Source organism: Rasamsonia emersonii (assembly GCF_000968595.1).
Source record: "Rasamsonia emersonii CBS 393.64 chromosome Unknown ctg1118621759974, whole genome shotgun sequence".
NCBI lineage: Eukaryota > Fungi > Ascomycota > Eurotiomycetes > Eurotiales > Trichocomaceae > Rasamsonia > Rasamsonia emersonii.
Genome location: NW_013563313.1, coordinates 32,918 through 48,582, shown reverse-complemented (window position 1 = coordinate 48,582; position 15,665 = coordinate 32,918). Strand labels below are relative to the sequence as shown.

Here is a 15,665-nt window from a genome sequence, read left to right as displayed (position 1 = left end):
AGAATAATATTAGCCATCTCCTGTACATGGGAAGGCCTAGGAGGTACTCCACGTGAATCCCTAGATAGTATCCATTGTATCAAAGCATCTTCCTGAGTTTGAGATAGCCTGTGGCCATTGGCACGTTGTTCGATTCGAAAATGGTGGCCAGTCAGTCGGTCATGAAGTGTAGATTTAGGCACATTAAAAACCTCCGCTGCACGACGAACACTTGGGATTTCGTTGTTTTTTAAAGCAGAGATCGCGAGTTGGATCCTCCCCTCTTGTTCCACCAAGTCTCGAGACGATAGACGCGATTTTGGTGGCATGGTGGTTGTTTGAATAGCTTCAGTATCCTAAACGCGTGGACTTTGGATGGGGTGTCCGGCTCGGTCGGGTGTCCGGTTCGGTTGGGAATTACGTTACCAGATACCGCTTATTAAGCAACATTAAGCCTGTTTCCAGCGCCGCAGGTTCCAGGCGGCCGGCGCAAGGTTTTTCCGCACCCGGCCAGACCAACGTCCGTAGAAAACATCTCCATCAGGTCACGGTTGGGCGACGAGGTGGTGATCGAGACCTGCATTCAGCAACCATGCCTCCACGGCTTCCCGTGCTGTCGGCACGGCTATCCCCATGGCCGAGCCTGTCTTTCTCTCCGCTGTCTTTCCTTTTCCCTCAATTCCAGCAGCAGGGCCGTAATGCCCACATCCTAGCCTCTCTGTCAGATACCCCCGGCGCATACAACAAGAGGATTCGAAGAGGTCGAGGTCCGGCGTCTGGAAAAGGCAAAACATCAGGAAGAGGTCACAAGGGTCAGAAGCAGCACGGAAAGGTGCCCGCAGGCTTCAATGGTGGTCAGACGCCCGACCATATAGTCCACGGAGAACGTGGTTTCAAGAACATGTACGTTTGGTATCCGTCCTTATCCTTGCTCCTTGGTTTCGCGGGACTTGTGTGATTGTGATTGTGAGCTTGTCTGACATCGCTTTGGATTCAAGTTTCTCGATCGACCTCGCTCCCGTCAACCTGGATCGCATCCAAGAGTGGATCGACCAAGGCCGCATCGACCCTAACCGGCCCATCACTGTCAAGGAACTTGCCCAGTCCCGCTGCATTCACCAGGCCAAAGACGGTGTCAAGCTGCTTGGCCGAGGAAAAGATGGTGCTCTGAAGCAGCCCATCCACGTCGTCGTCTCCCGCGCCTCTGCCTCCGCCATCGCCGCCGTCGAAGCTGCGGGCGGATCGGTGACGACGCGGTTCTACACCCGCTCCTCCATCCAGCGGATTCTGAGGAGACAGACACATCCATTCCTGTCGACGGCATGGACGAAGGAGACTGGTAACGAGTTCCTCAACAAGGCCCTGGGTGTGGGTGACGGGCCAATTGTCGAGTCCGAGATCATGAAGCGCATGGGGTACCAGTACCGCTTGCCAGACCCGACCAACCGAAAGGACATCGAATACTACCGTGATCCGGCGCACCGAGGCTATCTGAGCCATCTCCTCAAGCCCAACGAATCGCCCAGTCTGTTCTTCGTTTCCCCGGCCGAGAGGAAGTCGGCCGCGGGTGTCAAGAAGGAGAAGACCCTTCCAGAGAACAGACTCTGGTAGTCCTGAATTTCTCTCGATTCAGTCCGTTTTATTTTTCGTTGCATGTATTCAGTACCCTAGTCCCCATTGTATTTCAGGAAATGTACTTATGTAACTATACAAGTGAATGGAAAGTGCAATGTCTCAGTGATCCGAACAAACAATCCAACACCGTAGCATTGAACCCTCAAAGATAGTAATTGATTTTTTTGAGAGTAGAGAAAACCATCCATCAACTAGTTACATTAAAGGAGATCTTGCGTCAAAGACAGCAGAGAAATAGCAACGAAAAGGCAGAAAACCCCGCAACATCAAACCAGTATAAAAATACATGCCACTTGTAAAAAAGAGGACAAAAAAAAAGGGGAAAAAAAGCTGAGTAAAATTATATACACCAGAGGGGGAGATGAGAAAAAAAGACGAGGGGAAAACCACCGAGAGATTATTAGATCCTGCCCGAAAAAAAAGGGAAAAAGAAGAAAACAGAACGAACCAACGCCTTGCCTGCTCATACTGAAAGCCATCAACAATGAATCAATAAGTCACATCGTATCAATGATAAATCAATCAATCAATCAATCAATCGCAAAGCATTAGAACATTTTTTTCAAAGATGGACGCGGGTATCATAGATCGTTGTATCAACCGTGGTGCTCGATTCCTCATAACAAGCACCCGAAAACGATCCTTACCAAGCCCAAACCTCCAGAGAATTTACCCGACATCACCAGCCCTTTCGAAAAAAAAAATCATATCCGTAATCCCATGGAAACCTTCAGAAAAAAGACGACCTAGCCACCGAATATCCATAACCATAGATCCTCCCAAAAAAAACCAGTAAATACCGCCAGAAATCAAACATAAAGTAGAAGATGAAAGTCGTTCAGGCTCTAGAGCCTCCATGTCGACTCTGGCGCCTCTTCCGCGCTCTGAGAGCATTCCTGCAACCACGCAGAATCCAGAACTTGTCGGATGGTCCACCGCGCATTCATATCCATCTCAAGGCAGCCCTTGATCAACTCGAGAGCCTCTTGCCGGGCTTGAGTATCAGTGCCACCTGCGAGCACGGCGTATTGGTCCCATTCACCTTTGATGATGTTCGCTTGGATCCGCGGCGCGAAGCCGTGCTGGAATGGCCGAGAGCCGACCACAACCGCAAATGCGACAACACCGAAAGCCCAGATGTCGACTGCCGGGTCGATAATACCAGTAGATGAGAGTAGAAGTTCTGGTGAAGCGTATTCCAGGCTCCCTGCCACACTGGTGCTGGAACCAGACGGGCCTATGTTCTTTGGCGGAGGGCGGTCTGCCGGGTTGTCGTAAGGGTCCAGTGGACCGCCTCCATTGTCCGTGCTCATCCATTCCGCCATTCCAAAATCGCAAAGAACAAGATTCGCCGTCTCCGTTCCGTCCTCCAACTTCACAGGGTCCAACAGACAATTCTCGAGTTTGATATCTCGGTGGACGATCCGGGCATCCTCATGCAGATACCGGATGGCTGAGGCCAACTGGTAGGCATACTTCTTAGCAAGCTTCATCTCCAAGCCGCTGCGATTGGCACGAATCAAATCAAAGAGCGTGCCACCGATAGCTAACTTGGTGAAACAGAAGGTCGCATAGTCCGTCTCGTAAACAGCCTCCAAGGAGAGGACATGTGGGTGGTTAAGATAGCGCCAAATGCGAACTTCGTGATCAAACTCAGCCTGAACCTGATCATTCTCCCTCTCACTTTTCCCGCTCACGTGCTTTTTCACGATCTTGACTGCGAGGCGTCTGGTTCTGCCAGTCTCCTCGACCTTGAAGGCTTCCTTGACAGTGCTAAACCCTCCGTATCCGATTTGCTTGCCCAACACATACTCTGTCCCCACCATTTGCCCTTCATCATCCGGTTGAGGAGCAGGAGGAGCTTCGTCACGACTACTCCACATTGACAGAAACATGCTTGCAGGAGATTTGCCGCTCGACCCGGTCGATCGACGGGAGCCTTGACGCACAGTCTGTCGTAGACTCCCATGTCTGTCAAACGTATAACTCCGTGGCTTATTCCAGGGTGACGCTCCAGCACCCATAGACCATAGATTGGGATCGTCGAGAGAGGCGGCTCGCTGCGCAGTAGGTGACATAGACAGAGGAGAAAGGAGCATGTCCCTGGAGCCTTCCCGGGGCCCTTCAGAAGGAGTTCGAAGTTCCTCGGTAGTTGGAGACACGGTGGAGATCGACGTGAGCGAAGTCGGATGGTCGAGCTCAGATCCCACCAAAAAATCCTCCTCTGCTTCTGGGACAAACCCGTTGCCTGTAGGGAACGGTCGCTGAATCCGCCTTCTTGCCGAAGTGGGACGGGGGACTCGTCCATAAGAGTCGAACGCTTCATCTTGTTGAGCGTGAATCTTGCGCAATGCAGATGGTCGCAGTTGAGGTCTATTGTACGCTGTGCCCCTCGTATCACCCCGTGCCAGCGGCTCGTTGAGCGCGTGGTGGTGGCCAGTATCAAGTTTTACCTCTGGGTGGAAACTGATAGACGGGCGGCGCTCCCGGAGGAAGTCTCCAAGGGGGGATGAAAAGGAATCTTCGGGTTTGTGCGAATAGGTAAGGTCCGCCCCGTCCTGGGGAAATTGGTGATCATCAGGTCGAGGAACAGAGATTGGAGGCGTTTCTGTATGCAACTCATTTAATATACTGCTGTCTCCATCATCATTTCGAACATCTGGCCCGAGATGGCGGGGAGCCTTTGAACTGCCCCTTCCCCCGACTCCTGCATTTGATCTCTGGTCTCCTCCATGTTCGCGCGCCCCGCTAGGAGATTGCCCACGGGCAAAGGCTGTATCGATGATCAACCCTGTGAAAGATTCTCTTTCAGCATACGCCATGCCCTCCCGGAGAGCACGAGATGACACTGAGCGCGAATGCCGACCACAGGTGCATGCAAACCATAACCAGGATCCCTCGCAAGAGGCTTGTATTGGCTGAGCGTTTTGCAAACGTCCGCTTGCACCGGAGGAGATGCTAAAAGGTGGGAGAAAATATGGCCGCGGATCCACCGATAGCGAGGGCGCTATCTTAACTAAGTTGCTTCGAGTGATGACGTCGTACCAGCAGCAGGACACTTGGATGCTGCAACGCCGTTGGAGACTAGACTGAGAGAGATGGAGACCGATGAATGATATTAGAGGGCCGGGGGATGCTAGGATGGCAGCAGGGAAACGGCCGGGTTAAGGGACGAGGGGCGACACGGACGAAAAGTGACAGAGGCGATCTAAGGTTTAGAGCGAAAACGCGGGAGCCAACTGGCGGCGGAGGACTGCCACCGTGCCGCAGCTTTTGGTTAGCGCCATCCGGAGTTCGCCCTCTCAGGCGAGCCACCCGCTCCGTTTTCGGCGCCCCCTCCTCACGTGACATCGTGATATACCTACAACGGCAACAAACAACTGCCTGCCTTTTTATGCCGTGCTTTTTCTACAATTCGTGGCACTTTTGTGGTTCTTTTTGTTTCCCCGCATTCCTTGTGCCGCCTTCTGTGCCTAGGCATTGAAAACAGCTCATTCCCCCGCCTGCTCTTGTTGATGGAAACCAGCCCTCTTGCGATAGTAAATTGATAGATCCACAAATGCATCAGAGTCCAAGAAAGCTATTACCGCCTTCCTATTTTTGTTCCTAGTTTCCTCCAGGTCATAATAATAGCACGTCACGGACTATATATTCTTCCTGAAGACTAACATGGTTCAATAAAGAATAATAGGTATGTTAGTAGGTGATCTTGCACCATTACATTTAGTTTCATAAAATTAACGAAGACTTTTTATCTTATTCTAAGAGCAGATGCTTTATCTAATAGTAACAATAGTCCTGCTTTGGGAGGGCAATTGTGGTAGCTACCTACCTAGTTGGGTAGTCCGCGCTTCTCTCTTAGGGGTTGCGATAGCCGCGCGCAAGGGGCGCTTGTTTCAGAGTCGGGCAGCGAACATCAAGCCCCCTTTTGAGCATCCAGCCCCGGAGACTACTACCACCACGAGGACCTCCACCAGATCGACCAGCTCCAAGACCCAAATAACGGGTGTCCAGTCAAGCCCTCCTTTCCCAATTTCGTGCCCTCTGACGGCAGTACCGTGTACTCCGTCTTTCGTTCTTTTGCACCCCCGCCGTCCTATCGTGATAAGCTTCCAACGTGGAACGTGGTCGTCTTGTCTGCTCCTAGCCAGCGGCCTCCGTATTGCCTTCCCTCCAGAACCCAGTACTGTTAGAAATCTCCGCCGCTAGACGATCCATCCTTCTGACTGAGGCGTACAAAATACCTAACGACTCAGTGAGCCGTTTTAGTGCGCGCTGATTCCGCCCTGCCTCCATGATCGGGACCTGCCACACCCCTGGTTACCCGTTCACTGTTTCTCGTTCGCTCCCTTAATTTGCTCGACGCTCCCTTGACAAGGTGCAATCATGGCGAGGCCGCCATTGATACGGGCCGGTACGGACGTTCCTCTGGGCTTTCCTCCGTCCCTGGGATGCTACTCCAAACACTTGTGCTGATCAACACGTGATAATTAGATACGATCGACCTCCAAGACCCCCATGCCCCATCAGCCCAAGACCACAGTCGGTCGCGCATTGGGGCCGGCCGGTCCGCGCCCCATCAGAATCAATCTTTGTACCATGCAGAGCAAGGCAGCAAAGAAGAACTGTCCCAAACTTCAGAGGATCGCTTCGAGTCTGAAGACCAACACAACGGAATTGATATCATATATGACGAACCAGAAGAGATGGTGACAGACATGACGGGCGATGGCCAGAATGGGCACTATGGCCACCATATGGGTGGTGGTGTGTCTGGAGAGGAAGGGGATCTAGCTGACGGCGAAGGAGACGATATTCTGGACGAGGACTTGATGGACAAGATCTCGTCTTCGCCCTCAATTGACGATGGTGGGTGCTATTTTCAACATGTCTCTCCAATTACGCATCTCCTACCCATGTATCGGCATAAATCGCCTGTTCCTTGTCTAGGCCTATGATATCATCTCGATCCTGCTCAGGGTCGGGGCTGTTTGTTCCTTATGTTGCGATCCCTTTGGGTTACTTCGTGTCGGCCCAGCGACTTCAGGGAAGGCGAATGCTTACGAAGAAATAGAGGACATTGATTTCGAGTTTGTTTACGCGCTCCATACGTTCGTCGCTACGGTTGAGGGGCAAGCGAATGCCACCAAGGGAGACACAATGGTTCTCTTAGACGATAGCAACAGTTATTGGTGGCTTGTCCGAATCGTCAAAGATGGCAGCATTGGTGAGTTTCCACTACTCTTGTGTACTGCGATTCCGCCTAATATCTTTGTAGGTTACCTGCCTGCAGAACACATTGAAACACCTACGGAGAGGTTGGCCCGATTGAATAAGCATCGGAATATTGATGTAAGCAACCTCCCCCAGCGTTCATATGGGGCATATTCTAAAGATTTTTTTTTGTTTCTTTTAGCTTTCTGCGACAATGCTCGGAGACAATCCAGAGAAGTCCAAAAATCCTCTGAAAAAGGCAATGCGCCGCAGGAATGCAAAGACTGTGACTTTCGCATCTCCTACGTACTTCGAAGCATCCGATGTAGATTACTCGTCTGAGGAGGAGCACCGTGAGGGTGAGGAAGTGGAGGAAGAAGAAGAGGCAAGCCGAGCAGATTCCCAAGATACCCAAGAAGACGTTCGAGATGAGAGCATGGTCGTGGAACCGCTGAGGCCGAAGTCTCACAAAGAAAAAGCCCTCAGCGAGTCTGAAGTGGCATCTCAAGACCAACAATCCGACCGTGCGAGCCCGGAGAAGCCCCGAACTAGTGATGAGATGCCTGAAAGACAAGGTACATATTCATATCCATTTCCTTTCGAGTCTTGACTAATTCTGTCTCGGCAGACAATTTCGTCAGCAGGTCGAGAAACGGCACTGTCCGAAACACGGATTCGTTCTTTAAAGATGATAGTGTGGAGACAAAGAAGATATCGTTAACCCCGAACCTTCTTCGGGATGATTCAACCAGTAGTCTCACAAACGATACGAAAGAGGTAGAGTTCCCTCTCCTCCTCTCCCCTTCATAATATAGTAGTACTGACACATTTTATCACTGATAGGGCCGTTCCAGCCTTGAAGATAAGAGCTCGGCATCGGGCGAGAAAAACAAGCGGAAAGAGAAGAAACCCGGAATGCTCAGTGGCCTCTTCAAAAGGAAGGATAAGAAAGGGAAAGTGCCAGAAGAGGATGTTGAGGAGCCCGAGAAAACATCGGAAGAGTCAGCCCGATCATCACCACAACCCAAGCTATCATCGGAATCCTTGCAAGAAGCTCGCAACGGAAAGCTGCAAGGACCGCAACGGCAGTCAAGCAAATTGCAAAAACAGCCACCAGCAGAGTTGTCTCTCGCCAAAGGGGATCTCCAGCAGAACCGTGCGCCTCAAGAGTCAAACGATGCGTCTTCACCAACCAAAGAGGATTTCGGACAGTCTATTCGGCAGGTTGTATCTCCTCAACCGGCAGACGTTCCTGCACCTCTTCGTTTGCGATCTCCCGAACCAGCACGCGAACCTACGATATCCCCTCCATCAGATCAGTCGAATGCCAACGGGGATGCGCAATCACCTGTCAAAACAGTTGATTCAGTATCCCCAACGGATACCACATCCAAGCCGTACGACGATGTGGAACGAGAAGAACCAGCCAGCATATCGTCTCCCACCGATCAGTCTGGGTCCATCACTTCGCCGGTTCAGCAAGCCCCACAGAGACCGACCCCGGACCGCCGGGAAACACTGTCAGAATCTCCTGTCGATGTTTCCCCGATAGCAGTCCAGGCCCCTTCCCAGCTACCGGGATTGATGGCGGATACAGACGAACGCTCTATTTCTCCATTGTCGCCGCAGTCATCATCTCCTGAACTCATTGATGCTGCTGAAACGAAGGCGGAGGACACAACGCCCATGTCCACTGTATCGTCTACAACCCACTCGACATGGAGCGACGCCAGTTTGCGGTCGTATCTTGACAATGAACATGATATTCGTGACCTCCTCATCATTGTCCATGATAAGTCCAATGTTCAACCCGCCGGCCCTGACCATCCAATCACTGGCAGTCTCTTCAAGGAGGAAAGCAAACGGCTTAAGGAGATGTCTAGTCAACTTGACGAAATGCTATCGGCTTGGGTTTCTCGCAAACTTGAGCGTCTTGCCAATAAATGAGCGTCGAACTCTCTCGTTGGAAGGTCGATTGCGTCCGGGCAATATAAGTCCATTCCTGTATATCACCGAGCTATGCGTGATGCTATAACCCTTTTCCCTCTTCTCATGATGTTTGTTGCTGGTGAAGTTATGAGGAAGAAATACCCCTATGAAGAAACAAAATACGAGAGCAATCAGTATATGATGGTTGTGAAATGATGATACACTTGATTCCCTGCTTTTCTTGCTCTTGTCTCTGCCGCCGTTCTTATTTGAATTTTTTTCTTCTCACCTCCTTTCTTTCGTTCTTCGTTCTTTCGTTCTTTCTTTCTTTCTTTCTTTTTTCTTTTCTTTTCTTTTCTTTTCTTTTCTTTTCTTTTCTTTTCTTTTTCTTTTTCTTTTTCTTTTTTTTGGGTTAGTGATTCTTGTGGTGGCCTTTTATTCCCTTCCACCACCACCTTTTTCACAAACCTTGACTTGCCAGCATCGACCGATATCTCCGTTGACATGTGTGATTGTCGGTCAACTTTTTGTATCAACATTCATCCAGGAGATCTTTGCATTCAGCACACTGCGGTGGACCCTGTGCTAATTTCAGTTCTTTCCCTCGATTTTGGGAGTTGCTGTTGGTATTTTATTCTCGACCCGTCCGAATACCCCGGTTTACATGTGAGGATTTCTGTTTGGGTGTTTCTTTTTTTTCTTTTCTTCCTCGATGTAGTTAGTACTGGTTCCTCAAGGTTCGGGGTTAGTGCTTACTTCGACGTATAAATACCACTTTTGTTATCTAAGCCATGAATCTTCAAGAAACAACGCATTCATCCATAACTGACATAACAAGGTATCTCAGGTGCCCTTCTCGGGCATGCAACTAGTTATGGATCCATCAGCATATGAGGTCATTTGACAACTTCCGGTGTCAGCTGCGCCCCTCAAGGCTCCGCATTGGAGATACCTTAGCTAGCTACCCTGTATGTACCCACAGTCTCGTTGGGAGCTGACATGCAATCTGGCCATTCAGAAGTCACTTGAAGGACGACGGCGGGGTTGCCCGCTGCAGAACCACGGGACCAGAGCGATGACCAAAGCAAAGTAATGATAATAATAACATAGTATTCCTGACTGTTTCTCACTCTCTCGCGGTCTTCTCCTTTGCAATAACTTCAGGCTTAATTAAATTTGCAAATCTATCGATATGTCTGATCCGTACTATCAACACTCCTGTCCTCCACAACCGGGATATCCCCCCAGCGGTGGTCAATATCATGACCCTGCCCAGGCTCAGCAGCCACCATACGGCTATGCATCGCAGCCCCCTCAGGATCCAAATACTGGCTACCAACATCCCCAAGGCTCTTATCAACCTCCCGTTCCATACCAGGGCGGCGGCGCGACTGAGGGTTTTGGACCACCGCGGCGCCAGGACTCGTTTGGTCCCCCGACCGTCGGTGGTTTCCAGCATGGATACGAAGGTGGCCAGTTTGGGGCCTATAATGCCAGTAATCCACAAGGTCATCCGGGATACTAGTATGTCAAATCTTCCACCACGGCCCCTGTCCTCTTTTCTGCCGGTTTGCACCTGTTATATTGCTATGACTTGGTCGAAGACGCACTCACATCATGATCTTATATAGCGGCGGTCCGCCCCCAGATACTCGAGGATACTCTCCGTCGCCATCACCGCACCCCCAACCGCCGCAATATGACCCAAACAACCCCCAACATCAGCAGCCACCACCGCCCCCAGCAGGTGAAAGTGCGCCGGCGGACCCAAATGCTCCTGAGGGAGAGCGCGGCCTAGGAAGCTCTCTTCTTGGAGGCGCCGCTGGGTACTATATTGGTCACAAACACAATCATGGGTTACTTGGAGCAGTGGGCGGCGCTCTGCTGGGCAACTTCATTGGTGATAAGCTCGAGAAGAAACACCATGAGCATGGCCATGGACATCACCACAAACACCACCATAGTCACCATAGCCACCATCATCACCACAGTTCCCATAGTTCCCACCATGGAGGTAGCAGCCATGGGGACAGCTCTTGGGGCAGTGGGTGGTAATGGTGATCAGTTTTATGACTTGGTACATATTGGCCTTTTTTTTGTCTTCTCTTGTGATGTGCCTGTTTATTGTTCCATGAAGTGTACAGTACCGTACATGCCTGGGTGACACACGATTATAGATAGCATGGTTGTATATTCCATGGTGTATGTACATGTATTTCAGAAGAGCTGGCTCAATTACACTTAGTTGGATACCCAGTTTTCGGTTCCTAAGAGGCAATGGCAGATACAGAGGCAGATTCAATCTCGTGTTAATACATACTACTCTTGTACAGAGCATGCGACAAACCTGGACTTTCTGAATGGCGATACTTTAATCTCCATTATACAGCTTTCCAGAGAGTTATACATTTACATATTACAATTTACGCGATGGCCACTCGACTTCTTAATAAGATCGCAACTCCAAGAAATTCCATGTAATGCTGTCATATCTAGCCGCCGGGACTGGAAAGCGCAACATTTGCTGTTTCATGTTGTCAGACCAGTTCCACTCGCAGGCACGAATGGTTCGTCCCAATTTTAAGAGGATCCTGAAACACCCATCATGCCCTTAGTGACTTGGGGAAATCTATTGGCTTGTGCCAAGCATTCAGAAACGCAAGGAGTGACAGTGGCCACACAACCTGATGGACGAAAAAAGATCAATCAGCGTCGGAATTTCCGATTTTGAGTGTGATAGTTAGCCTGAATCTGTTAGGGTCGGATCTTCCTGCAGTTCCCAAGGGAGGAGGGGAATACTAAGTAAGCTATGGTTGGCATGCGAGATGCGATCACTAGGTATGTGTGTACTGTGCGGTTGTACTTGTACCTGTTTCCCACCTTTCTCTGTTCCTCAATTATTTGCTAACCCCAGCAGTAGTATGGAATAAGGAATATTGTTTATTCAGCAGTTTCTACCTATCCTGGCTAAGCAATACTGTTTTCTTATTTGTTGAAGTCTCTATCGCAGGTTTCGACTGAAGGAACTGTCACCTCTGTCTCTTCACTGAGACTGTGCTTAGCCAGCTTAATTATATTTCTCTGACATTCAAACAGCTTCTTTCTCGATTGTGTCCCAGTATCTTGGCTTGCTTGTTTCTTGAGAGAGAGGTTCTATCTTTAGGCGCCGGTCCTGGGTCATCTCAAACACCTTCTGTCGCACCCATTCGTTTCAACATATACGTTATCACGCCTTTCTTTATCGTGTCCTAACTCCTCTGGAAAGTGGTGCGCCGTATTCCATCACTTCTCGAAGTTCAAAATCTGGGAATTGGGAGAGGGATTTGGAGTTTTGAATCTGATCTATATATATGCAACATACCATACCGGCCGATTGACCTTGACGACGAATCTCATCCCAATACCGTTAACAGCAGGGCTCTTGTGTCCAAGAATGGGTCCGTTCCGCAACAAGAGACTATTCCTCCCCTTGCTCCTCTCCATCAAGCATGCCGCTTCAGTCTCTCTTTCGCAGTTTCAGCAAATCGCAGGTTTCTCGGACTCATGTATGGCGGTCTGGACTGAGACAATTCCCGGGTGTACGACGAGGGATTTCGGCAAACACCGAACGTGTTCTGCAGTTTGCGTTGCTGGATTGGATATCATCAGTGAAGAGGTGAAGCGGGCATGTCATGACGCCCATGTCGACAGTGATACGTTGCTGGGACAATTCCTCCAAGGATCGGGTGTCTCGATCCTCTGCCCCAATGTCGATGAGGCTTCGACAACGACAGAAACCACGTTCATAGAGAGCACCTCTCAGACACAACCCTTCTCCGCCGAGCCAGCATCTACCAATTCTCAACCAGCGAGTCAGACCGCCGAAACAACAACTACTACTACGTCGACCACGCAGACAACATCACAGGAACAAACTTCTACTGCCTCTCCGCAACCTACCGCTGCTGCGACTTCGATATCCGCAACAAGCACAAGCACCTCCTCGTCAGTCACGTCTACGACACCATCGCCGTCGACGCTTGAGATTTCGATTGGTGCCACAACGGGTACAATCACGACGACCAACACTGAGCAGAGTCGAGCTTCAAGGACGACGTCGTCTGCGGCCAGCAGTACCACTAATATCGAGGCGAAAGGATTTGGAGGAGTGGGAGATGCATTCAATATACTGGGGAACGACGCATCTCAGTCAAAACAGCTGTCTCAACTGATCGTCGGAGGGTTAGTAGCTGGAGCAGTGCTGATGGCGGGGGCAATGTGGTGATGAATCTCAATTTTCTTTGCCTTCCACTGTGCAAGCCAGGGGTAAAAGTCTTGGGAGATATGGGATCGCAACGTCGACTGTATCAGCCAATGAGAAAGGCTCTCGTCACAGAGAACATGATATTCTAGGTTGTGATTCGGAATAGAATATTTTGGCTTCAGAGATTGTCGTCTTAGATACTGAGGGATTACGGCTTTTTTTGTCATTTTTCTGTCTGCTTCGTCCAGCGAAAGTTGGATGAAAAACCAGGACAGTTACAATGCAGGGTTCATGAACTTGTTACTTGTCGCTTTCTGTTGGTTTTTGATGTCCTGAGGTTACAACTGGTTCGTGTCGCACAATCTGGCGAAGGGGGATTTTGTGCACTGTGATGCATGTATGTAGAAATAGTTACAGGCCCTATTGGATAGAATAGCATGTACACTGCTTAGCCTAGCCAAACTACTGGAGTCGACCCCACGATTCAGATTGATTATCGCGGGGAAGGAGTATGGCACGTGATAGGCAGTCCTGGAAGCCAATCGTCCACGTCACGAATCTCACGATCCTTGCTCTGCAACAGGCGCACGGAGCACTTGATAATGTCCTTGAAAACCAGAACCTTCCCCTCAGCCAGCCTGTTCTCCATCGTTCATTTGTTCCTCTGCAGTGTGGTAGCATCATTGATCCTTCAGCAGCTGTGGAGTCTGACGATGCTCCTTCGTTATCAGCCTGCAGTCGGAAGGGGGCCCATACTCCGGAGTCCTCCGTATCGGTGAGGATGACTGGATCTGCTGACTACAAGAAATCGCTGCAGAGGCGGCGCTGATAGGACGATCGGGGTTTCTGGGCGGTGTTCCTTGTGGGGAAGGACGAATCACCGCCCGCTCGCCTTATCGCGGATACCGCTCCCGCTGGGCTTTCCGGTTTGGGCGGTCTCGGGTGTGACTCCCTCGCCCTCGAGCCCCCAACGCCTGCAGCCTTCAGGCGGACAACAATCATCTTCGTCTTCGTCTTCGTCTTCGTCCTCTCTTGCAGCCTCTTGTCCTCCGTTGCCGGTTCTTCCAGTTCAACTGTCCACAACTTCCACTCGATGTGCACCCTGGATTACTGTTGCTCCATCCTTATCAGTGACAGTAACGCGTGACTACATTCCGATCCAAGGTGCCATCGCGCGGCACTCATCTGTTGTACATACCTGGTGTGGGGGTTGCCTGCTTGCGACTGTCCAGCCTGTTATAAGTGACTGTCCTTACAGCTGACTCTTGTCGTCCTTCCCTTCACTGCCGTTCGGTCTTATCTACCGCAATTCGCAACCCTCACCGCTGGGTATCAGAAGTCTATTTATGCAGAGAGGATAATGTCACGGTTATTACAGATCCTCGACGGACCCTCACTTCCGAAGCACTGTGAACCGGCATCGGAATTCCTGACTGTGATCTCGTCGAGGCTTCATACGTGCGTTCCGACCGCTCTGGGCTTGGTCTCGACGATCCTTGGTTGTCTCAGCATCTTATCATGGCTGTTCGCCCAGCTTCCTCAGATCTACAAGAATTACAAGTTGCAATCGACCGCGGGCTTGTCGGTGTTCTTCTTGGTGGAGTGGTGTCTGGGGGACACGGCGAACTTGTTGGGAGCGATATTCACCCGGCAGGCCGGCTGGCAGGTGATAATTGCTTCTTACTACGTATTTGTTGATGTTGTGCTCGTGATCCAGTATTTCTGGTACACGTACGTCAGAGGGCAGGGGAAAGGGAAAATCGGTCTTGACAGCATCGATTATCGGGGTGGCCACGGGGACATCTTTGAAGGCATCGCGCCCTCCGAAGATGGCACCATCCGAAGCGCTTCTCCAGAGCGTACCTGGCCTTCTGAACCGAAAACCGTAGGTTTGTCCAAGAGCAACACCACCGATTCTCCGCAGTTCTACTCTCCGTCCTACTCCAACGAGAAGTCAAGTTTTCGCCGTTCTACGTCCCGCACGGCAAGCGGAAGCCTGCCAACAGTTTCGCCAAAGTCAATACTTCTTACATCAATGCTCTGCGCCATGTTGGCCAATGCATCCCCTACAGGCTCACATTCAGGCCCCCAGCTGCTGGAAGATTCTCACGAATCGGCTACTGAGATGGTCGGCCGCATCCTATCCTGGATATCCACCACTCTGTACCTGGGTTCGCGGCTCCCTCAACTCTACAAGAATTACCGCCGGAAGAGTACTTCGGGGCTATCCCCATTGCTGTTCATGGCCGCATTCGGAGGGAACTTTTTCTATTCGGCATCGTTGCTCACGAATCCAAACGCTTGGTATGATTTTCCACCCTATGGTGGCGGAGGCTGGGCCGACGCGGGTGGAAATAACCGTTTGGAATGGGTGGGACTCGCTATTCCTTTCTTCCTGGGAGCTGCTGGGGTTCTCAGTTTGGATGCCTTGATGGGTGTCCAGTTCTTGATATACGGCGAGAGGGGTGCAGAGCCCGTGGTCAGAGTGAACGACCCACGAGGCGGCCGCAGCCGGTGGAGGAGAGTCAGCGGATGGATGAGAGGTTGGATTCCCTCGGGAGATAAAGAGCCCGCTGCTCCGGACGAAGCTCGAGCACTGCTCGCGGGCGTTCATGATAGATACGGCGCGGTTTAGATATTGCATGCATATGCTTACTTGAGCGTT

The 15,665-nt window shown here is 50.8% G+C and overlaps 5 protein-coding genes across 5 annotated transcripts; 4 read left to right on the top strand and 1 right to left on the bottom strand.

Moving 5' to 3' along the window:
• Positions 1-571: 571 nt before the first annotated feature.
• T310_1080 (50S ribosomal subunit protein L15) lies at positions 572-1,590 on the top strand (the record flags this gene model as incomplete). The annotated part of the gene is made up of 2 exons (XM_013476059.1): positions 572-882; positions 978-1,590. The coding sequence occupies 2 exons, from the start codon at positions 572-574 to the stop codon at positions 1,588-1,590; spliced, it is 924 nt and encodes a 307-aa protein (XP_013331513.1).
• An 869-nt stretch (positions 1,591-2,459) lies between these two features.
• T310_1079 (Protein kinase) lies at positions 2,460-4,965 on the bottom strand (the record flags this gene model as incomplete). Its single annotated transcript, XM_013476058.1, has 3 exons — positions 2,460-4,621; positions 4,660-4,698; positions 4,959-4,965. The coding sequence occupies 3 exons, from the start codon at positions 4,963-4,965 to the stop codon at positions 2,460-2,462; spliced, it is 2,208 nt and encodes a 735-aa protein (XP_013331512.1).
• Positions 4,966-6,000: 1,035 nt separating this feature from the next.
• T310_1078 (SH3 domain protein) lies at positions 6,001-8,775 on the top strand (the record flags this gene model as incomplete). Its single annotated transcript, XM_013476057.1, has 7 exons — positions 6,001-6,028; positions 6,109-6,483; positions 6,689-6,841; positions 6,893-6,966; positions 7,031-7,403; positions 7,457-7,605; positions 7,672-8,775. The coding sequence occupies 7 exons, from the start codon at positions 6,001-6,003 to the stop codon at positions 8,773-8,775; spliced, it is 2,256 nt and encodes a 751-aa protein (XP_013331511.1).
• Positions 8,776-9,949: 1,174 nt separating this feature from the next.
• On the top strand, positions 9,950-11,341 carry T310_1077 (Uncharacterized protein; the record flags this gene model as incomplete). The annotated part of the gene is made up of 3 exons (XM_013476056.1): positions 9,950-10,265; positions 10,406-10,801; positions 11,091-11,341. 3 exons carry the CDS (start codon positions 9,950-9,952, stop codon positions 11,339-11,341), a joined length of 963 nt encoding a protein of 320 aa, XP_013331510.1.
• An 849-nt stretch (positions 11,342-12,190) lies between these two features.
• T310_1076 (PQ loop repeat protein) lies at positions 12,191-15,635 on the top strand (the record flags this gene model as incomplete). Its single annotated transcript, XM_013476055.1, has 3 exons — positions 12,191-12,978; positions 13,818-14,190; positions 14,259-15,635. The coding sequence occupies 3 exons, from the start codon at positions 12,191-12,193 to the stop codon at positions 15,633-15,635; spliced, it is 2,538 nt and encodes an 845-aa protein (XP_013331509.1).
• Positions 15,636-15,665: the final 30 nt, after the last annotated feature.